Below are 24,458 nucleotides of genomic sequence, written 5' to 3' on the forward strand. Positions count from 1 at the left end.
ATGGCTGTCAATAACAAGTCAACTGCCGTTGCCGTCTCAGTTTGCTTCAGTAAATGATGGTGTAGGAAGTCAAAGACAAGCTGGACAAAGATCTAGGCAAGGGGTTGTGGGGTTACTATCTGTTTGGAATCAGTTGGCCTGGGCTGTAGCCATATACTGAGCTACTGTAACAGTGTCCTGTGTATGGGCTACATGAGATGAGCCACAGTACTGTATTGCTACACATTTTTTATTTTAAATATTCTCTGCGAGGGAAAGTGAACATTTCAGATGTAATATGCATGTTTTTGATCTCCAGGGGGAATTGTGTCCCATTCACCATTCACCATTCACCATTCACTATTCACCATTCACCATTCACTATTCACCATTCACCATTCACTATTCACCATTCACTATTCACCATTCACCATTCACCATTCACTATTCACCATTCACCATTCACCATTCCCCATTCACTATTCACCATTCACAGCATGGCACCTGACGGACACACAGACAGCAGATCCTCTCTCTCCGTCTCCCTTCTCCTCATCTAAGAGACATTTAAACTTGACTTCATCCTCCTCTCAAGAGTCAAGATAGAAACTGGTATGACATGTTCCCATCTATTAGTGTGTCAATTACAGGCCAAAAATAGACAGCTTTCTACCTCAGAGGCTGTAAACCATGTGTTCTGCTGCTTACCTCGCTTCTCTGCTGAGACGACCGACCAGCCAGGAGGCAAACGCCGGAGATTGACTCTCCACCAATTAAGCCGACTGTCAGTGTGGGTGAGAAATCAGCCTGTCTGTAATTAGCTAGCTAGCTTCCCCTGGTCTGCCTACCTACTGAGATCTGTTCTCTTGAGCTGGTGTATAGCAGTAGGCAGGCAGACCAGGGTAAGCTAGCTAGCTAATTACAGACAGGCTGATTTCTCACCCACACTGACAGTCGGCTTAATTGGTGGAGAGTCAATCTCCGGCGTTTGCCTACTGGCTGGTCGGTCGTCTCAGCAGAGAGGCGAGGTAAGCAGCAGAACACATGGTTTACAGCCTCTGAGGTAGAAAGCTATCTATTGTTGAGAGGAGAGAGGAGACAGTTAGTGGACTGTTAGAGAGAGAAGAGACAGTTAGTGGAATGTTAGAGAGAGAGGAGACAGTTAGTGGACTGTTAGAGAGAGAGGAGACAGTTAGTGGACTGTTAGAGAGAGAGGAGACAGTTAGTGGACTGTTAGAGAGAGAGGAGACAGTTAGTGGACTGTTAGAGAGAGAGGAGACAGTTAGTGGACTGTTAGAGAGAGAGGAAACAGTTAGTGGACTGTTAGAGAGAGAGGAGACAGTTAGTGGACTGTTAGAGAGAGAGGAGGGAGTTAGTGGACTGTTAGAGAGAGAGGAGACAGTTAGTGGACTGTTAGAGAGAGAGAGGTGACAGTTAGTGGACTGTTAGAGAGAGAGGAGGGAGTTAGTGGACTGTTGGAGAGAGAGGTGACAGTTAGTGGACTGTTAGAGAGAGAGGAGGGAGTTAGTGGACTGTTAGAGAGAGAGGAGACAGTTAGTGGACTGTTAGAGAGAGAGGAGGGAGTTAGTGGACTGTTAGAGAGAGAGGAGACAGTTAGTGGACTGTTAGAGAGAGAGGAGATATAGGGATATGGCAAACTTAGGAGGATGAGGGGAAAGAGGAGTGCAATGAAATATAGAATGATATTATAGGAGGACACTGTGGGGAGATTGCGCAGGGTAAGTAGCATACTTTACTGTGGCACAATGTTACTGGCTGATCTCCTGCTCTGGCAGAGAGAGAGAGAGAGTGTATCTGTGGTGAATGTGAGTCTCCACCCTGTTGATGGGGGGGGGGGTGCTCTCCGGCTGTGACAGCCTCTCACCTGCACACCCTGAGAGATCACACCTTCTCCCTCTCTTCTCCTCCCCCCCTTTTTCCTCTCCTCTCTCGGTGGAATGAGTGAGTGACTGGAGGCCATGGTCGGGCTAATTATCTGTTCCCCCTCCGTTCGCTAGCTGCTCTCGTTATTTCCTGACCAGCTTGCCGGGCCTCGGCGCTCCCCCCTCGACCTCCCCCTTCCTCCCCTGTACCCCTCCATCTGTGGCTATTTTAGATGGAGCAGGGTAGCATGCTGCTCCCGACATCCTAATGCACCACACCAGTTGGTTTAACAAACACCATCTGCCGGCCAAATCTGTCTTCGAATTGCTTTAGTAGCGAACTCAGCTTTCTTCCTCTCCTCTCCTCACCTTTAAACTCCTCTCTCTGTCGCTCACTCCCTCTCTCTCTGTCCTTCAGACATAATGTCTTGGAATGTTAAGCGGACAGAGGTTGAGTAAATAAGGGTGTTGTTGTGGGTGTCAGGGGAAAACTTTGGATCATACTCTCGCGTATTGGAACCTTGTCTGTCCACCTTGGGAAGATGAATCTGTCGTTTTGATCCTTCCTGTTGACTTACGGACTCTAGATCAGCCTCTTTTCCAATGTGTTCCATCTTTCTCTCAACCTCTGTCCCTCTGTTGTTCATCGAGAGTCTTGAATTGTTGGTTGTATAATAACACAGGTATTTATAATTAAGCAATAAGGCCCGAGGGGGTTTGGTATATGGCAAATATACCACGGCTAAGGGCTGTTCTTAGCACGACGCATCGCGGAGAGCCTGGACACAGCCCTTAGCCGTGGTATATTGGCCATATACCACAAACCCCAGAGGTGCCTTATTGCTATTATAAACTGGTTACCAATGTAATTAGAACAGTAAAAATAAATAAATGTTTTGTCATACCCGTGTTATACAGTCTGATATACCACGGCTGTCAGCCAATCAGCTGACAGGGCTCTACCCACAAAGTTCATAATACACAATATCCCATTGGAAACCTGGTTTTCTCAACGGGCATTATGATATATAGCCTCAAAATCAACGCACGCACACACACACACACACATACACACACACATCCATCTCTCCACTTCTATTATGGCGGTGAAGCTGTGATGGTCAGTCCCCATCTCATCATCTCATCAGGGTGTGAACAGTCATGCTACCTCACTGGTGTCACTCACTGTCCGTCCTTCTGTCCTCTTACTGTCCGTCCTTCTGTCCTCTTACTGTCCGTCCTTCTGTCCTCTTACAGTCTGTTCTTCTGTCCTCTTACTGTCCGTCCTTCTGTCCTCTTACTGTCCGTCCTTCTGTCCTCTTACAGTCTGTTCTTCACACTTCCCATCCTTTGCCTTTAGTTTAGTAAAGGAGTGAAGCAGCCCATCTTATTTCCTTCCTCCTGTTCTTTTGCTCTCCTCTCACAAGCAGAGACTTTCCCATTTTCATTTGCTTTCTGATGGTACCCACAGGAGACCTGAACAAATGGTATGTAACAGATTTTTGGCACGTGCGCCCACATTTCCCTAAACATCATTATGGACAGAGGGTCTGCTCTGCCAGGGAGGGAGCCATGCCATCTTCCTCTCCAGTGAAGCCACACTCCGTGCCAGCAGCACAGAGCACACACACATGAACAAAGCCAGGCACGCAGAACACACTCATACGCATGCGCACACACATACACTACATACGCACACACATACACTACATACGCACACATGCACAAAGACACTACATAGACACTACATAGACACTGCACAGACATTGCATAGACACTACATAGACACTGCATAGACACTGCATAGACACTACATAGACACTGCATAGACACTACATAGACACTACATAGACACTGCATAGACACTACATAGACACTGCATAGACACTGCATAGACACTGCATAGACACTACATAGACACTGCATAGACACTACATAGACACTGCATAGACACTGCATAGACACTGCATAGACACTGCATGCAGAAACATAATGAATAATACACACAGGCATGACATGAGGATATTACCTCTGTTTGAATGACCTGACTGTCTCGTACGAGGAAGATGAGTCCATTTTCTCCTTCTCTATCCATCTACTAGATACCAAAGACTCTTATCCTGACAGTCAATGTTGAAAGCATTAGAAATGTTTTCAGTGTTTCCCATTTTGAAATGAGGCAATCATTACAGAGCATTGTGAATGTCTCCCATCCCCTTCCTGACAATCACTCAGTCAGGAAGGAACAAGTCCACATAGAATAGATGTGTTTTCTTTCTGCTAATCTGCCTCGTGACAAAGTATTGTCATTCACAGCCATTTGTAACGGGGGGGGGGGGGGGGGGGAGCGGATTCAGCCACTGCCTGTTCCATTCTCCATTTAGTATTGGCCCGAAGAGCTGGAGGATTGGGAAGAGTCTGGTTCATTTAATGTCCTGGTATTGACCGTGTGTGCTCCGCTGGCTGGCTTGATTGTATTGTTCACGTGGGGAGTGATTGGGGAGCGCTCTGTGTGAGGCAAAGCACTGCAGAAAATGACCTCTGAGGCTGGGGCTGAGGGGCTACAGAGAAAGACAAGGCATGCTCCTTTTCTTTCTCTCTCTCCCTCTTTCTCTCCCTCCCCCTCTACTCATCTATGGTTGGGGTGTGTGCTCCATTGTTCTCGAGGTAGTGGTGTTTCTGGATGGTGCACCTGCTGATCACGCCTTTATTTTAGGCTTCGACGTCCCTTTTGTCGTATCAAACTTTGTCTTGGATGCACCGCTATCATTTTCTGTATTTATCTGTGTGTGTGTGGAATTAGGGGCGAGGGTAGAAGGACTGACTAACTACAGTGTCTTCTTTTCACCTCTGCCTGGCCTGTGTGATAACTCTTGATTCCTCAATGGGTGGAGGGCTGCTCTCTTTGTGTTAGCATGAATTATTCCTAGAAATTAATTTCTTCTTTCAATCATTTCTCCTCTCCCTCCTCGTTCATTCTTCATTATTTTGTTCCTCCCCTCTTTTCTCTGTGTCCATTTCTGTGCACAAAGGCGTGTGTGTGTGTGTATGTGTGTGTGTGTGTGTGTGTGTGTGTATGTGTGTGTGTATGTGTGTGTGTGTGTGTGTGTGTGTGTGTGTGTGTGTGTGTGTGTGTGTGTGTGTGTGTGTGTGTGTGTGTGTGTGTGTATGTGTGTGTGTGTGTGTGTGTGTATGTGTGTGTGTGTGTGTGTGTGTGTGTGTGTGTATGTGTGTGTGTATGTGTGTGTGTGTGTGTGTATGTATGTGTGTGTGTGTGTGTGTGTGTGTGTATGTGTGTGTGTGTGTGTACCGTGACTCTCCTGTCTTCTCCCTCTCTCTAATCCTGCTCTGGCTCTTTTAACACGCCGCGCCGGGTGTGTATTTTTCATTTCATTCTCTTCCCCCACGTTTTCTTCTTTCTCCTGTCTGCCTGAAATGGCTGAATAGAAAGTCATGTCAGGCTGCTTATCGCTGCCTTTCACGTTTCTGCGGTTAACCAGGGCGCGCAGGTATTTGCATTCCAAATGAGCACTCTGTCTGATATGCAAATTAATTAGTCTGAATTATGCATTTAGCCATGTGGTAACGTAACACAGCACAGGACCGCTGGAACAAACACAGCAGCTAGCATCTAAGGGAGAGAAGATGAGGGACAGTGACGCCATTTTGGAGATTCTGCCACTTGCACTTCCTCTGACCAGGACTGAGGTTGATCCGTATGTGTGTGGGTTTCACACCCTCGGAGATACAGCATAGTTTATAGTCAAAAGAGTAGATAGATACAGTAGACAGATACAGTAGATATATACAGTAGACAGATACAGTAGATATATACAGTAGACAGATACAGTAGATAGATACAGTAGACAGATACAGTAGATAGATACAGTAGACAGATACAGTAGACAGATACAGTAGACAGATACAGTAGATAGATACAGTAGACAGATACAGTAGATCGTTTAGTCAATAGAGTAGATATATACAGTAGACAGATACAGTAGATATATACAGTAGACAGATACAGTAGACAGATACAGTAGACAGATACACTAGACAGATACAGTAGAGAGATACAGTAGGTAGTTTATAGTCAATAGAGTAGATAGATACAGTAGATAAATGCAGTAGACAGATACAGTAGATAGATACAGTAGACATATACAGTAGATAGTTCATAGTCAATAGAGTAGATAGATACAGTAGATAGATACAGTAGACAGATACAGTAGATAGATAAGGTAGACAGATACAGTAGATAGTTCATAGTCAATAGAGTAGATACAGTGCCTTGCGAAAGTATTCGGCCCCCTTGAACTTTGCGACCTTTTGCCACATTTCAGGCTTCAAACATAAAGATATAAAACTGTATTTTTTTGTGAAGAATCAACAACAAGTGCGACACAATCATGAAGTGGAACGACATTTATTGGATATTTCAAACCTTTTTAACAAATCAAAAACTGAAAAATTGGGCGTGCAAAATTATTCAGCCCCCTTAAGTTAATACTTTGTAGCGCCACCTTTTGCTGCGATTACAGCTGTAAGTCGCTTGGGGTATGTCTCTATCAGTTTTAGATACAATAGATAGTTTATAGTCAATAGAGTGGATAGATACAGTAGATAGATACAGTAGACAGATACAGTAGTTAGTGTATAGTCAATAGAGTAGATGGATACAGTAGATAGATACAGTAGATAGCTACAGTAGACAGATACAGTATATAGATACAGTAGATAGATACAGTAGATAGATACAGTATGTAGATACAGTAGATAGATACAGTAGATAGTTTATAGTCAATAGAGTAGATAGATACAGTAGATAGATACAGTAGATAGCTACAGTAGACAGATACAGTATATAGATACAGTAGATAGATACAGTAGATAGATACAGTATATAGATACAGTAGATAGATACAGTAGATAGATACAGTAGATAGTTTATAGTCAATAGAGTAGATAGATACAGTAGATAGATAGATACAGTAGATAGCTACAGTAGACAGATACAGTATATAGATACAGTAGATAGATACAGTATATAGATACAGTATATAGATACAGTAGATAGATACAGTAGATAGTTTATAGTCAATAGAGTAGATAGATACAGTAGATAGATAGATACAGTAGATAGCTACAGTAGACAGATACAGTATATAGATACAGTAGATAGTTTATAGTCAATAGAGTAGATAGATACAGTAGATAGATACAGTAGATAGATACAATAGATAGTTTATAGTCAATAGAGTAGATAGATACAGTAGATAGATACAGTAGATAGCTACAGTAGACAGATACAGTATATAGATACAGTAGATAGATACAGTAGATAGATACAGTAGATAGATACAGTAGATAGATACAGTAGATAGTTTATAGTCAATAGAGTAGACAGATACAGTAGATAGATACAATAGATAGTTTATAGTCAATAGAGTAGACAGACACAGTAGATAGATACAGTAGATAGTTTATAGTCAATAGAGTAGATAGATACAGTAGATAGTTTATAGTCAATAGAGTAGACAGATACAGTAGATATATACAGTAGATAGATACAGTAGATCGTTTATAGTCACTAGAGTAGATAGATACAGTAGATAGATACAGTAGATAGTTTATAGTCAATAGAGTAGATATATACAGTAGATAGTTTATAGTCAATAGAGTAGATAGATACAGTAGATAGTTTATAGTCAATAGAGTAGATATATACAGTAGATAGTTTATAGTCAATAGAGTAGATAGATACAGTAGATAGATACAGTAGATAGATACAGTAGATAGATACAATAGATAGTTTATAGTCAATAGAGTAGACAGATACAGTAGATAGATACAATAGATCGTTTATAGTCAATAGAGTAGACAGACAGAGTAGATAGATACAGTAGATAGTTTATAGTCAATAGAGTAGATAGATACAGTAGATAGTTTATAGTCAATAGAGTAGACAGATACAGTAGATATATACAGTAGATAGATACAGTAGATCGTTTATAGTCACTAGAGTAGATAGATACAGTAGATAGATACAGTAGATAGTTTATAGTCAATAGAGTAGACAGATACAGTAGATAGATACAATAGATAGTTTATAGTCAATAGAGTAGACAGATACAGTAGATAGATACAGTAGATAGATACAGTTGATCATTTATAGTCACTAGAGTAGATAGATACAGTAGATAGATACAGTAGATAGTTTATAGTCAATAGAGTAGATAGATACAGTAGATAGTTTATAGTCAATAGAGTAGATAGATACAGTAGATAGTTTATAGTCAATAGAGTAGATAGATACAGTAGATAGATACAGTAGACAGATACAGTATATTTATACAGTAGATAGTTTATAGTCAATAGAGTAGATAGATACAGTAGATCGATACAGTAGACAAATGAAGTAGATATATACAGTAGATAGTTTATAGTCTATAGAGTAGATTGATACAGTATATAGATACAGTAGATCGTTTATAGTCAATAGAGTAGATAGATACAGTAGATAGTTTATAGTCAATAGAGTAGATAGATACAGTAGATAGTTTATAGTCAATAGAGTAGATAGATACAATAGATAGTTTATAGTCAATAGAGTAGATAGATACAATGGATAGTTTATAGTCAATAGAGTAGACAGACACAGTAGATAGATACAGTAGAGAGATAAAGTAGATATATACAGTAGATAGATACAGTAGATAGATACAGTAGATAGTTTATAGTCAATAGAGTAGATAGATACAGTAGATAGATACAGTAGATAGTTTATAGTCAATAGAGTATATAGATACAGTAGATTTATACAGTAGATAGTTTATAGTCAATAGAGTAGATCGATACAGTAGACAGATGAAGTAGATATATACAGTAGATAGATAGATACATTAGATAGATACAGTAGATAGATACAGTATATAATTTATAGCAAATAGAGTAGATAGATATAGTAGATAGATACAGTAGACAGATACAGTAGATAGTTTACCCTAACCCTACCCTAATCCTAACCCTAACTTTAACCCCTACCCTAACCCTACCTTAACCCATACCCCTACCCTAATGCTAACCCTAACCCCTACCCTAACACTACCTTAACCCCTACCCTAATCCTAACTTTAACCCCTACCCTAACACTACCCTAATCCTAACCCTAACCTTAACCCCAAACCTAACCCTAACCTTAACCCCTACCCTAACACTACCTTAACCCCTACCCTAACCCTAACCTTAACCCCTACCCTAATCCTAACCCTAACCTTAATCCCTACCCTAACACTACCTTAACCCCTACCCTAAATCCTAACCCCTACCCTAACCCTACCTTAACCCCTACCCTAATGCTAACCCTAACCTTAACCCCTACCCTAACACTACCTTAACCCTATCCTTAACCCCTACCCTAACCCTACCTTAACCCCTACCCTAATCCTAACCTTAACCCCTACTCTAACCCTAACCTTAACCCCTACTCTAACCCTAACCTTAACCCCTACCCTAACTCTAACCTTAACCCCTACCCTAACTCTAACCTTAACCCCTACCCTAACTCTAACCTTAACCCCTACCCTAACTCTAACCTTAACCCCTACCCTAACCTTAACCCCTACCCTAACCTTCACAATAACCCCTACCTAATCCTTACCGTAACCATTTAAAATGTCAACATCAATTGGGTATGGACATCCCTAGGATCCCAGATAGCAAGGACCCTACTGCCTGGTTGCCTGGCATCTGTGCTCAGTAGACAGAGACAGAGACACTGAGGAGATCCAAGCCCCCTGGATCTCCCAGGGGAGCCCCTGTCCTCATCTACCCCTACAAGGGGGTCCCAGCTGGGGTCAGTGTGCATGCTAGTCCACCTGGGGGTAGGATGACCTCTGATCCGAGGAGCCCCCTGCTAATGAAAGGGTGATAGAATGATTGAATGGATAATGATTGAATGTGTGGGGTTTAGAGGAGAGGTGTGACCTCTGTTCACAGCATGATGTCATTCTCAGCTGATGAGATGTATGTGTGTCAGCTGATGAAGGGGGGTGTGTCAGCTGATGAAGGGAGGTGTGTCAGCTGATGAAGGGGGTGCGTCAGCTGATGAGGGGGGGGGGTGTCAGCTGATGAAGGGGGGTGTGTCAGCTGATGAATGGGGGGTGTCAGCTGATGAAGGGTAGTGTGTCAGCTGATGAAGGGTAGTGTGTCAGCTGATGATGGGTAGTGTTTCAGCTGATGAAGGGTAGTGTGTCAGCTGATGAAGGGTAGTGTGTCAGCTGATGAAGGGTAGTGTTTCAGCTGATGAAGGGTAGTGTGTCAGCTGATGAAGGGTAGTGTGTCAGCTGATGAAGAGTAGTGTGTCAGCTGATGAAGGGTAGTGTTTCAGCTGATGAAGGGTAGTGTTTCAGCTGATGAAGGGTAGTGTGTCAGCTGATGAAGGGTAGTGTTTCAGCTGATGAAGGGTAGTGTGTCAGCTGATGAAGGGTAGTGTGTCAGCTGATGAAGGGTAGTGTGTCAGCTGATGAAGAGTAGTGTGTCAGCTGATGAAGAGTAGTGTTTCAGCTGATGAAGGGTAGTGTGTCACCTGATGAAGGGGAGCGTGTCAGCTGATGAGATGTAGTGTGTCAGCTGATGAAGGGTAGTGTGTCAGCTGATGAAGGGTAGTGTGTCAGCTGATGAAGAGTAGTGTGTCAGCTGATGAAGGGTAGTGTGTCAGCTGATGAAGGGGAGCGTGTCAGCTGATGAGGGGTAGTGTGTCAGCTGATGAAGAGTAGTGTGTCAGTTGATGAAGGGGAGCGTGTCAGCTGATGAGGGGTAGTGTGTCAGCTGATGAAGAGTAGTGTGTCAGCTGATGAAGGGGAGCGTGTCAGCTGATGAGGGGTAGTGTGTCAGCTGATTGAAGGGTAGTGTGTCAGCTGATGAAGGGTAGTGTGTCAGCTGATGAAGGGTAGTGTGTCAGCTGATGAAGAGTAGTGTGTCACCTGATGAAGGGGAGCGTGTCAGCTGATGAGGGGTAGTGTGTCACCTGATGAAGGGGAGCGTGTCAGCTGATGAAGGGTAGTGTTTCAGCTGATGAAGGGGAGTGTGTCAGCTGATGAAGGGTAGTGTGTCAGCTGATGAAGGGTAGTGTGTCAGCTGAGGAAGGGTAGTGTGTCAGCTGATGAAGGGTAGTGTTTCAGCTGATGAAGTGGAGTGTGTCAGCTGATGAAGGGTAGTGTGTCAGCTGATGAAGGGTAGTGTGTCAGCTGATGAAGGGTAGTGTGTAAGCTGATGAAGGGGAGCGTGTCAGCTGATGAAAGGTAGCGTGTCAGCTGATGAAGCGGAGCGTGTCAGCTGATGAGGGGTAGCGTGTCAGCTGATGAAGGGTAGTGTGTCAGCTGATGAAGGGTAGTGTGTCAGCTGATGAAGGGGAGCGTGTCAGCTGATGAGGGGTAGCGTGTCAGCTGATGAGGGGTAGCGTGTCAGCTGATGAGGGGTAGCGTGTCAGCTGAGCAAACGAAGATGAACCTCACTCACCAGGGTCCTCGACTGACTGAATTAGGCTGTGGATAGATAGGCTAGAGAGTGGATGAATGCCAAGTCCCATTCGTTTCCATGCACCACTAAACCGTTGGCTCCAAGTCCTGCCATGACTCAGTTCTTAGACAGAATAGAAATGAGAGATAAACATGTCATTCTTCTTCTGCATGGTTTCCTTTGTCTCTCAGATGAACTATGAGCCCTCTGCTGCCAGACTGACATGTCATGGAGGAGGGGCTGTGATAGTTGACTGATTCTAGAATGGCTGGATGGTACAGTAAGCACGGTGGTTATATGCGCCAGGACAGACATTAAAAGCCTGGAGCTATACATTTACTACACATTGTAAGTATTCAAACACACGCCTAACAGCACACATATGAACACGATTCCCCTGAAGATGCTAGCAAACTGTAAACAAAGGAATAGGAGATATGAACTGGTAGCTCTAGTTCTTTACATTCAGAACGGTGGTGCGGAAATCTCAGCAACAACCTCACTCCTTTTGTTCACCTGCCTGCATCCAAGGTTGTGTGTGTTTGTGACAGGCCATAAATAAACAGGCTGCTGTAGACATGCGCTGCTGCTGCTGGAGTCTTCTGTTGTGTTTTACAACCTCTTAATGCTCAATTACATATTTCACTCTTCAGACATCCTTTATTGGCCAGAAATAAACTATAAATAGACTACTACTGATTGGGTTTAATGTCCTGCCAAGTGGTCAGCCTCTTGTCCGCCAGGCCTGCTCACCTTGTTTTGTTCCACCTCAGCCTCTTGTCCGCCAGGCCTGCTAACCTTGTTTTGTTTCACCTCAGCCTCTTGTCCGCCAGGCCTGCTCACCTTGTTTTGTTCCACCTCAGCCTCTTGTCCGCCAGGCCTGCTCACCTTGTTTTGTTCCACCTCAGCCTCTTGTCCGCCAGGCCTGCTCACCCTGTTTTGTTCCACCTCAGCCTCTTGTCCGCCAGGCCTGCTCACCTTGTTTTGTTCCACCTCAGCCTCTTGTCCGCCAGGCCTGCTCACCTTGTTTTGTTCCACCTCAGCCTCTTGTCCGCCAGGCCTGCTCACCTTGTTTTGTTCCACCTCAGCCTCTTGTCCGCCAGGCCTGCTCACCTTGTTTTGTTTCACCTCAGCCTCTTGTCCGCCAGGCCTGCTAACCTTGTTTTGTTCCACCTCATCCTCTTGTCCGGCAGGCCTGCTCACCTTGTTTTGTTCCACCTCAGCCTCTTGTCCGCCAGGCCTGCTCACCTTGTTTTGTTTCACCTCAGCCTCTTGTCCGCCAGGTCTGCTCACCTTGTTTTGTTCCACCTCAGCCTCTTGTCCGCCAGGCCTGCTCACCCTGTTTTGTTTCACCTCAGCCTCTTGTCCGCCAGGCCTGCTAACCTTGTTTTGTTCCACCTCAGCCTCTTGTCCGCCAGGCCTGCTCACCTTGTTTTGTTCCACCTCAGCCTCTTGTCTGCCAGGCCTGCTCACCTTGTTTTGTTTCACCTCAGCCTCTTGTCCGCCAGGCCTGCTCACCTTGTTTTGTTCCACCTCAGCCTCTTGTCCGCCAGGCCTGCTCACCTTGTTTTGTTTCACCTCAGCCTCTTGTCCGCCAGGCCTGCTAACCTTGTTTTGTTCCACCTCAGCCTCTTGTCCGCCAGGCCTGCTCACCTTGTTTTGTTCCACCTCAGTCTCTTGTCCGCCAGGCCTGCTAACCTTGTTTTGTTTCACCTCAGCCTCTTGTCCGCCAGGCCTGCTAACCTTGTTTTGTTCCACCTCAGCCTCTTGTCCGCCAGGCCTGCTCACCTTGTTTTGTTTCACCTCAGCCTCTTGTCCGCCAGGCCTGCTAACCTTGTTTTGTTCCACCTCAGCCTCTTGTCCGCCAGGCCTGCTCACCTTGTTTTGTTTCACCTCAGCCTCTTGTCCGCCAGGCCTGCTCACCTTGTTTTGTTTCACCTCAGCCTCTTGTCTCAAGCTCCTGCTCTGCTCCATTTTCCAGAGCTGAGTGGGAGAGAAAAAAATAGCACCTGCCACCGCATTATCTTAGATACAGCCCTGGATTTTTAAACATACACACACACACACACACACACTTCCTCCCATCTTCCTCCCATCTATCTGTGACAATAAGTGTTAGCGCTGCCCACTGCAGCTGAGGTCTCCCTAGCGACCAGGCTTCTTAGGGAGACTGCCATGATGGGCATTCAGAACGATGGCATGACGTCCCAACTCGGTACCACCACAGAAAATGTGTGTCTCAAATCATATTTGGCGGTGCCAGCCTGGCCCGGCGCCAACCGGGGGCTGGCGTGCACCCGGTGGTGAACTGCGGATGGCGATAGCTACCTGCTGGGTGTCCATGCTGAGATATAGGAGCTGCTAAGCCCCACTGTAAAGCACACACAGGGCCTCAGATAGCAAGAGAGAGACAGAGAGATTGAGAGAGAGAAACAGAAAGGGAAACAGAGAGAGAAAGAGAGAGAGAGAGGATGAGGGAGAACGAGAGAAAAAGAGAGGATGTGGGAGAACGAGAGAAAAAGAGAGGATGTGGGAGTGAATGATGGGAGCTGGGTTATAGTGGTGGAGCTGGGTTATAGTGGTGGAGCTGGGGTATAGTGGTGGAGCTGGGGTATAGTGGTGGAGCTGGGGTATAGTGGTGGAGCTGGGCTATAGTGGTGGAGCTGGGCTATAGTGGTGGAGCTGGGTTATAGTGGTGGAGCTGGGGTATAGTGGTGGAGCTGGGCTATAGTGGTGGAGCTGGGCTATAGTGGTGGAGCTGGGGTATAGTGGTGGAGCTGGGCTATAGTGGTGGAGCTGGGGTATAGTGGTGGAGCTGGGCTATAGTGGTGGAGCTGGGGTATAGTGGTGGAGCTGGGCTATAGTGGTGGAGCTGGGCTATAGTGGTGGAGCTGGGGTATAGTGGTGGAGCTGGGCTATAGTGGTGGAGCTGGGGTATAGTGGTGGAGCTGGGCTATAGTGGTGGAGCTGGGGTATAGTGGTGGAGCTGGGCTATAGTGGTGGAGCTGGGCTATAGTGGTGGAGCTGGGGTATAGTGGTGGAGCTGGGGTATAGTGGTGGAGCTGGGCTATAGTGGTGGAGCTGGGCTATAGTGGTGGAGCTGGGGTATAGTGGTGGAGCTGGGCTATAGTGGTGGAGCTGGGGTATAGTGGTGGAGCTGGGGTATAGTGGTGGAGCTGGGCTATAGTGGTGGAGCTGGGGTATAGTGGTGGAGCTGGGGTATAGTGGTGGAGCTGGGATATAGTGGTGGAGCTGGGTTATAGTGGTGGAGCTGGGTTATAGTGGTGGAGCTGGGTTATAATGGTGGAGCTTGGGGAATGTGGTGGAGCTGGGGTATTGTGGTGGAGCTGGGCTATAGGAGGATGAAGGTGTATAGAGCTGGGGCTGAAGGTATATAGAGCTAGGACTGGAGCTGGGGATGAAGGTATATAGAGCTAGGACTGGAGCTGGGGCTGAAGGTATATAGAGCTAGGACTGGAACTGGGGATGAAGGTATATAGAGCTAGGACTGGAACTGGGGATGAAGGTATATAGAGCTAGGACTGGAGCTGGGGATGAAGGTATATAGAGCTAGGACTGGAGCTGGGGATGAAGGTATATAGAGCTAGGACTGGAGCTGGGGATGAAGGTATATAGAGCTAGGACTGGAACTGGGGCTGAAGGTATATAGAGCTAGGACTGGAACTGGGGATGAAGGTATATAGAGCTAGGACTGGAACTGGGGATGAAGGTATATAGAGCTAGGACTGGAGCTGGGGATGAAGGTATATAGAGCTAGGACTGGAGCTGGGGATGAAGGTATATAGAGCTAGGACTGGAACTGGGGATGAAGGTATATAGAGCTAGGACTGGAACTGGTTCTGGCGGGGAGAGGAGAGTTGATTCTGTGCTACCTTTCTCTCTCTCTCTCTCCTGTCTCCTGTACGGTGGCAGCTGCTCCTAACAGGTGCGTGGCTGCCTCCAGGCAGATGGTCCGAGAAATTAGGTAGTTGGCAGGTTCCTTCATACAGCCCACTGTCCCCCCTCCCTGCCACACACACGACACATAGACACTTAGCAACAAACATTAGTGATAGGAGGTGGTTGGCGGAGCAGAGGTAGAGAGAGCAAGAGTGGGAAATAATAGAGAAAGAGAGAAAGATGGAAAGAGAGAAAGTTGGAAAGAGAGAAAGTTGGAAAGAGAGAAAGATTGAAAGAGAGAAAGAGAGAAGGAAAGCAATAGACACATCCTTGCATCACTTTCTTGAAACTCCCAAGTGGCATTGTGTCAACAATATCCCCACTTTGTCCTCTTTCCCCTGAACATTACCATTTCTCAGCTTAGAATCTCCATATTCTCATAAGAACAATACATTTACTTCCAACCTGGATTTCTCAATATGCTGTACATGCTAGACTAGTGTACACTTCAAATGTAAACCTTGCTTGCAGAGGCAGATTTCGAATGATATTCAGCCTGGCTCTTTCTATTACAAATGACTGACTGACTGACTGACTAACTGACTGACACTTGGACAGGTGTGGTGATATGGAATGGGATTTCAGTGGGGAGTCACTCCCGGTGCCTAACTGTGTCATTGGTATACAGTTCAACCCAGAGTTCTGACACCAGGCACCAGTAACCCCAAAAAGTCCAACATGGTGTTTTGTTGTTGTGATTTTTCATAGAGGATGAAAATCAGTGAGGATAGAGGATGAAAATCAGTGAGGATAGAGGATGAAAATCAGTGAGGATAGAGGATGAAAATCAGTGAGGATAGAGGATGAAAATCAGTGAGGATAGAGGATGAAAATCAGTGAGGATAGAGGATGAAAATCAGTGAGGGTAGAGGATGAAAAGCAGTGAGGATAGAGTCTGAAAAGCAGTGAGGATAGAGGCTGAAAAGCAGTGAGGATAGAGGATGAAAAGCAGTGAGGATAGAGGCTGAAAAGCAGTGAGGATAGAGGATGAAAAGCAGTGAGGTTGGCTGAGGTGTACCTGCTTAAGCGGCCCTGTACTGGGGGTTAGAGGAGATTACCCAGGTTGGCTGAGGTGTACGTGCTTAAACGGCCCTGTACTGGGGGTTAGAGGAGATTACCCAAGTTGGCTGAGGTGTACCTGCTTAAACGGCCCTGTACTGGGGGTTAGAGGAGATTACCCAGGTTGGCTGAGGTGTACCTGCTTAAGCGGCCCTGTACTGGGTGTTAGAGGAGATTACACAGGTTGGCTGAGGTGTACCTGCTTAAACGGCCCTGTACTGGGGGTTAGAGGAGATTACCCAGGTTGGCTGAGGTGTACGTGCTTAAACGGCCCTGTACTGGGGGTTAGAGGAGATTACCCAGGTTGGCTGAGGTGTACCTGCTTAAGCGGCCCTGTACTGGGGGTTAGAGGAGATTACCCAGGTTGGCTGAGGTGTACCTGCTTAAACGGCCCTGTACTGGGGGTTAGAGGAGATTACCCAGGTTGGCTGAGGTGTACCTGCTTAAGCGGCCCTGTACTGGGGGTTAGAGGAGATTACCCAGGTTGGCTGAGGTGTACCTGCTTAAACGGCCCTGTACTGGGGGTTAGAGGAGATTACCCAGGTTGGCTGAGGTGTACGTGCTTAAACGGCCCTGTACTGGGGGTTAGAGGAGATTACCCAGGTTGGCTGAGGTGTACCTGCTTAAACGGCCCTGTACTGGGGGTTAGAGGAGATTACCCAGGTTGGCTGAGGTGTACCTGCTTAAGCGGCCCTGTACTGGGGGTTAGAGGAGATTACCCAGGTTGGCTGAGGTGTACCTGCTTAAACGGCCCTGTACTGGGGGTTAGAGGAGATTACCCAGGTTGGCTGAGGTGTACGTGCTTAAACGGCCCTGTACTGGGGGTTAGAGGAGATTACCCAGGTTGGCTGAGGTGTACCTGTTTAGACGGCCCTGTACTGGGGGTTAGAGGAGATTAGCTGATTGGCTGAGGTGTGTGTGTGGACCATATAAACGTGCTGCAGGCATTGGGTATACTGGGTCAGTGGGGGCACTTCACAGCTCACACATGCACACGCACACACACACACACACACACACACAAACCCGATGCCCCCTCCCCATACACATACACACATTGGGCACATCTGTCTGGGCCTCACCCGTAGGGCCACCCCGAGCACTAATGACCTCTCTCTGTGCTCGTCTCTGCTCCAATGCTTAACAAATGACTGAGAGAGAGAGAGCGAGAGAGAGAAAGAGAGAGACAGAGAGAGAGAGAGAGAGAGAGAGAGAGAGAGAGAGAGAGAGAGATTGCATTAGCTGTAACACTGCTAACAGTAAGAGTATGTGTAATCTTGAAAAACAATACATTTCTTTGTAAGAAAATATTTTCCTTAAAGGAGGCAGACAAATGTTTTGAATGTAATTACATGGAAGAAGGCAGGAAAATGGTTCATTTGTGACTTTTAGAAAGTTTATCTTGTGTTGTAACCATTCAATCCTGAGCCATTCATTCATGAAGGTCAGTCCTAATGATATAGCGTTGTTGTTGTTTCTACAGGTCCTGATAGAGGGGGGCTTTGGAGAAATCACCACAGAGATAGCCGAGAACCAGGAGTTCTACTATGCTGAGGACTACCACCAGCAGTACCTCAGCAAGAACCCCGGCGGATACTGTGGCCTGAACGGCACCGGAGTCTCCTGTCCAATAGGACTCAAGAAATAACCACCTCTGTCCAATAGGGAATGACCACCAACCTCTGATTGTCTGATTTTGACTAGGAAATGTAAATACGCATTTCCACTTGCTCATTGCAAAAGAAGTCTATTTTCTATTCCTTTAAATGGAAGTCACCTTAATTATGATGCAGTACTGAAGCATATTCAGGGTTTATATAAAAACAGTCCGTATCTGAGTCTTGTATTAATTGAAATAGTTTGGTAATCAAGCACCACATACATAAATGAATGCACATTCAGGTTTTAGTGTGCATTGTCTTGTGTGAATCAAATCAACTACAGTATGTACATCTGATTGAACTCTATGGTGCGTGCTGGTGGATTAAATGATGAAACGGTGTGTTGATATGTATGGCTGTTTGGCTGGTTCCGTTGCGTGGTGTTTTGTGTGTGTTGGATGACCTCCTTTCTGTGATCTTTGCCTTAAGCCTTGTTCTGATCACTCCCTGACTCATCTGTCAGAGGGGTGTGTGTGGCTTGCGCAGGCAAACACTCAGTGGGAGAGAGCCCTCTGCCAGGGCCTGTGTAGCTTGGCATCACTATAACACAGTGAGAGAGAGATAGAGAGGGGCAGCATCACACACACACACAGGCTGGCAGTCCCCCTCCGTACACAGGGACTGGAGCAAGGCACTGTGGGTAGAACTAATGGCTGAAGGACACATTGATGCACAATCGGCTGTCAAGCAAAATGTCTGACTGGTACTTCTTACTATAGACTGCTGCTCTAAAAGATGTCTGACTGGTACTTCTTACTGTAGACTGCTGCTCTAAAAGATGTCTGACTGGTACTTCTTACTGTAGACTGCTGCTCTAAAAGATGTCTGACTGGTGCTTCTTACTGTAGACTGCTGCTCTAAAAGATGTCTGACTGGTACTTCTTACTGTAGACTGCTGCTCTAAAAGATGTCTGACTGGTACTTCTTACTGTAGACTGCTGCTCTAAAAGATGTCTGACTGGTACTTCTTACTGTAGACTGCTGCTCTAAAAGATGTCTGACTGGTACTTCTTACTGTAGACTGCTGCTCTAAAAGATGTCTGACTGGTGCTTCTTACTGTAGACTGCTGCTCTAAAATATGTCTGACTGGTGCTTCTTACTGTAGACTGCTGCTCTAAAAGATGTCTGACTGGTACTTTTTACTGTAGACTGCTGCTCTAAAAGACGTCTGACTGGTACTTCTTACTGTAGACTGCTGCTCTTAAAGATGTCTGACTGGTGCTTCTTACTGTAGACTGCTGCTCTAAAAGATGTCTGACTGGTACTTTTTACTGTAGACTGCTGCTCTAAAAGATGTCTGACTGGTGCTTCTTACTGTAGACTGCTGCTCTAAAAGATGTCTGACTGGTGCTTCTTACTGTAGACTGCTGCTCTAAAAGATGTCTGACTGGTACTTTTTACTGTAGACTGCTGCTCTAAAAGATGTCTGACTGGTGCTTCTTACTGTAGACTGCTGCTCTAAAAGATGTCTGACTGGTGCTTCTTACTGTAGACTGCTGCTCTAAAAGATGTCTGACTGGTGCTTCTTACTGTAGACTGCTGCTCTAAAAGATGTCTGACTGGTGCTTCTTACTGTAGACTGCTGCTCTAAAAGATGTCTGACTGGTACTTCTTACTGTAGACTGCTGCTCTAAAAGATGTCTGACTGGTACTTCTTACTGTAGACTGCTGCTCTAAACAGAGCAAGGACAAGGCTCTCTCTGTCAAGGACAAGGCTCTCTCACTCACTCACTCACTCACTCACTCACTCACTCACTCACTCACTCACTCACATACCCAGTACTCTGTAAACCTCATTAGCACCTATCGGCCCAACGCTGCCAGCCACCCATCCTGCAAGTCACCCAGCTACCCAGCCAGCCAGCTACCCTGCCACATACCCAGCTACCCAGCTAGCTACCCAGCCTCCCACCGAGCTACCAAGCCACCCAGCCAGCTACCCAGCCAACCAGCCAGCCTCCCAGGTACCCAAACACCTACCCAGCTAGCTACCCAGCCTCCCACCCAGCTACCAAGCCACCCAGCCTCCCACCCAGCCAGCCAGCCAGCTACCCACCCAGCCAGTCAGCCAGCCAAACACCCAGCTACCCAGCCAGCCAACCAGTCAGCCTCCCAGGTACCCAGACACCTACCCAGCAACCCAGCTAGCTACCCAGATACCAAGCTACCCAGCCACCCATCCAGCTACCCAGCTTCCAAGCTACCCAACTTGAATAAAAGAGCTGACTGACAACCCACACAAACAAAGAAGAGCTTTATGCTGGGCTCGCACATCAACATTAACATGCATTCCAGGATATGATTCCTTTGGTGTAGCGTTGGTTCTCTTCACTAACAAACAGTGTGCCAATACGCTGTGATCATGTCCGTTTACAATGGGCTGCTGCTGGAACAGAGCCAGTAGAGAAACCATTGTTCCCAACAACCCAAGGAAATGGGCTGAATCCTTTTTCTATCGCTGAAGAATCTTTTGATGCTGTAAAAAACATGCAGGACATTTTTTTCAAAGCCATTCTCCTTAACACTCCTCCGCTGAACAACAATAGTTTTCATCGGCTGATGTGGGCTTTGTGAGGGTGAGTTGCAGTTCGACAGAAGCCTAAGCATGGTCTTTGGTTGGGTTTGGATGTATTAATAAGCAGGAGTGTTAGTGAGGTGAATCAGTGATTGTTCTACTGGATGGATGGATGATGGATGGACGGACGAACGGACAGACTTGTGAGGTTTTTCAGCTGAGGTGTTTAAATCCGTAAACATAATGATGGTAGTAAAGGTTGGTTGTGGTGAAACTCTGCTGAGGTGTTTCAGTAGGCAGCTGAAGGCCATGCTGGCTGGTCTAATCCCCAGACCCACACCAGGTGGCTCCTCCCCCAAGCTCCTCCACCTCAGCTGCCCCAAATCTGCCACCACAGCCTGGGCACAGCTCGCCTAGCTCTGGGGATCAGGATGCAGGACCAAAAATTGTCAGAGCACTGGAGCATGGTAACAGCACGCGCACACACACACACACACACACACATGCTTCAACAAAACAAAACAGAGAGCTAAGCAGCATGCTCACATATACATTAGGGAGAACAAGTATTTGATACACTGCCGAATTTGCAGGTTTTCCTACTTACAAAGCATGTAGAGGTCTGTAAATGTTTATCATAGGTACACTTCAACTGTGAGAGACGGAATCTAAAACCAAAATCCAGAAAATCACATTGTATGATTTTTAAGTAATTAATTTGCATTTTATTGTATGACATAACTATTTGATCACTTACGGCTCTCAATTCTGGCTCTCACAGACCTGTTAGTTTTTCTTTAAGAATCCCTCCTGTTCTCCACTCATTACCTGTATTAACTGCACCTGTTTGAACTCGTTACCTGTATAAAAGACACCTGTCCACACACTCAATCAAACAGACTCCAACCTCTCCACAATGGCCAAGACCAGAGAGCTGTGTAAGGACATCAGGGTTAAAATTGTATACCTGCACAAGGCTGGGATGGGCTACAGGACAATAGGCAAGCAGCTTGGTGAGAAGGCAACAACTGTTGGCGCAATTATTAGAAAATGGAAGAAGTTCAAGATGACGGTCAATCACCCTCGGTCTGGGGCTCCATACAAGATCTCACCTCGTGGGGCATCAATGATCATGAGGAAGGTGAGGGATCAGCCCAGAACTACACGGCAGGACCTGGTCAATGACCTGAAGAGAGCTGGGACCACAGTCTCAAAGAAAACGATTAGTAACACACTACGCCGTCATGGATTAAAATCCTGCAGCGCACGCAAGGTCCCCCTGCTCAAGCCAGCGCATGTCCAGGCCCGTCTGAAGTTTGCCAATGACCATCTGGATGATCCAGAGGAGGAATGGGAGAAGGTCATGTGGTCTGATGAGACAAAAATCTCGCTTTTTGGTATAAACTCCACTCGCCGTGTTTGGAGGAAGAAGAAGGATGAGTACAACCCCAAGAACACCCTCCCAAACGTAAAGCATGGAGATGGAAACATCATTCTTTGGGGATGCTTTTCTGCAAAGGGGACAGGACGACTGCACCGTACTGAGGGGAGGATGGATGGGGCCATGTATCGCGAGATCTTGGCCAACAACCTCCTTCCCTCAGTAAGAGCATTGAAGATGGGTTGTGGCTGGGTCTTCCAGCATGACAACGTCCCGAAACACACAGCCAGGGCAACTAAGGAGTGGCTCCGTAAAAAGCATCTCAAGGTCCTGGAGTGGCCTAGCCAGTCTCCAGACCTGAACCCAATAGAAAATCTTTGGAGGGAGCTGAAAGTCCGTATTGCCCAGCGACAGCACCGAAACCAGAAGGATCTGGAGAAGGTCTGTATGGAGGAGTGGGCCAAAATCCCTGCTGCAGTGTGTGCAAACCTGGTCAAGAACTACAGGAAACTTCTTATCTCTGTAATTGCAAACAAAGGTTTCTGTACCAAATATTAGTTCTGCTTTTCTGATGTATCAAATACTTTTGTCATGCAATAAAATGCAAATTAATTACTTAAAAATACAATGTGATTATCTGGATTTTGGTTTTAGATTCTGTCTCTCACAGTTGAAGTGTACCTATGATAAAAATTACTGACCTCTACATGCTTTGTAAGTAGGAAAACCTGCAAAATCGGGAGTGTATCAAATACTTGTTCTCCCCACTGTATGTACTATAGGCACATACAGAAAGTCACACAGCATCTCCCCCTGAAACAACCACTGATACACACACACATTTTTACCAACAAAGGAACAAATTATATATTTATGCACTCGATTAAATAAATATTATCAATGGAACACTGACAGAGCTGGTCTGAAATGATTATATTGTACAGAGTGGCCGACTGTCTGTCATTCTAGCATTCTATAGTGATGTTTCAACATTGTCTACATGCTAACAGGCATTCAAAGCCCCGTTTATACCTGGTACTAACATGGGTCCTTTGTCCTGATCTTCTCTATATTCTGATTGTACCCATATTTCCAGAAATGTGTCTACACATGGTATTAAACTGTTTTCCGTCCAATGTGTCTGCATTGTGAACAGATTCCCTAGTCCCTTCCTTTATGCAAATCATTTCACAGCTATTCTTTCAAAATATGATTTTTTAATTTAATGTAAGACACATTGATGTAATCACTCAATGGTGCCACCTGTTAATGATTTTAGAGGGTTGAAAAATTATGATATAAATGGTTTCTCTGTCCAGATCTGTTTACACTTGTAAGATATCCAGACACAATGCTTGTCTGACTACCTCCGGATGTGGGCAGAAAGATCTGAACACATTACAATGTGTCTTTTGATTGTCTACACCTGTCTGACAATGTGGGTACAATCAGAATGTGGACAAAATCAAGACAAAGGACGCAAGTTAAAATCAGGTATAAACGGGGCTATAGATTTTATGGTGGCATTTCACTTTATAATGATATGATCATTCCTTTTAATAACACCCATAAAATCAAATCTCAGCTGCTTAAATTTGGCCATAAAACAGGCAGCCTATAAAATGGAAGGTATTTACTGCCTCCTAGTGGTCCATGCAGATATTGCTCTGCAGAGAGGCGAAGTGATTTATGTCTTCAGTGAATTTTTACTATGCAATGAAATAGAAGATGGTAAATCCTAATCTATTACTCACAGGCATCACAGTCTCATATTATTATTACTGAGAACCACAGGTTCATCAGCAAACACTTTATTTACGGTCTGTCTCCTAACGGCTCCATAAAGACCTAGACGTTTGGCAAGCAAATTGGACATAAACACTGCTTTGAAAATAAGTAATGGAATTTATTAGTAATAAACCAAGTATTTTTTATGGTCACATTTTGCATTACCATTTTGTTATTAGCATGTAATTACCCCTATAAGCACAGTGTAATAAATCCAGTATTGTGTTACATGTACCCATTGAAAGGATAGGGTAAGAGTTAGTCTAACAGCTGTAAGTGCACTGTATTACCATTCTAGGGTTTCAGCTCCACAATGTATTATCCTAACCCTAGACTGATAATACGTTGCACTTAGAGCTGAAACCCTAACTCTAACCCTAACCCTAACTCTAACCCTAACTCTAACACTAACCCTATAACCCAAACTCTAACCCTAACCCTATAACCCAAACTCTAACCCATAAAACAATCCGTTACTCTACAACCCTGGTGAATGTTACATGTTTGGCAAGAACCATGATTGATGTCACTGTTGTGTCTATAAGCAGGCTTTATTCTCATCCTATAGTCCAAGCCTGTGGTTTCTACATGTCTATATGGGAGCCAGTTAGTGAGTGGTTTGTTTTCTGGATGACCGAACAGCTAGAAGGAGGCAGGAGACTGAGGAGAAGAGAGGAAAGGAGGGAGAGTCAAAGCACCACTTTTCATGTCA

General features: G+C 45.5%; 1 protein-coding gene across 3 annotated transcripts in view; it reads left to right on the forward strand.

The window, feature by feature from the left end:
• msraa (methionine sulfoxide reductase Aa) overlaps positions 1–18,412 on the forward strand; it is a 96,890-nt gene extending 78,478 nt beyond the window's left edge. For 2 of the 3 annotated variants that reach the window (XM_031800329.1, XM_031800328.1), the window contains one exon: positions 17,884–18,412. In XM_031800329.1, the coding sequence (XP_031656189.1) occupies positions 17,884–18,048 (165 nt within the window). In that variant the 3' untranslated portion in view covers positions 18,049–18,412. The remainder of the gene's footprint in view (positions 1–17,883) is intronic. The other variant, XM_020455229.2, reaches the window with a different exon arrangement.
• Positions 18,413–24,458: the final 6,046 nt, after the last annotated feature.

Source organism: Oncorhynchus kisutch, linkage group LG21 (assembly GCF_002021735.2).
Source record: "Oncorhynchus kisutch isolate 150728-3 linkage group LG21, Okis_V2, whole genome shotgun sequence".
NCBI lineage: Eukaryota > Metazoa > Chordata > Actinopteri > Salmoniformes > Salmonidae > Oncorhynchus > Oncorhynchus kisutch.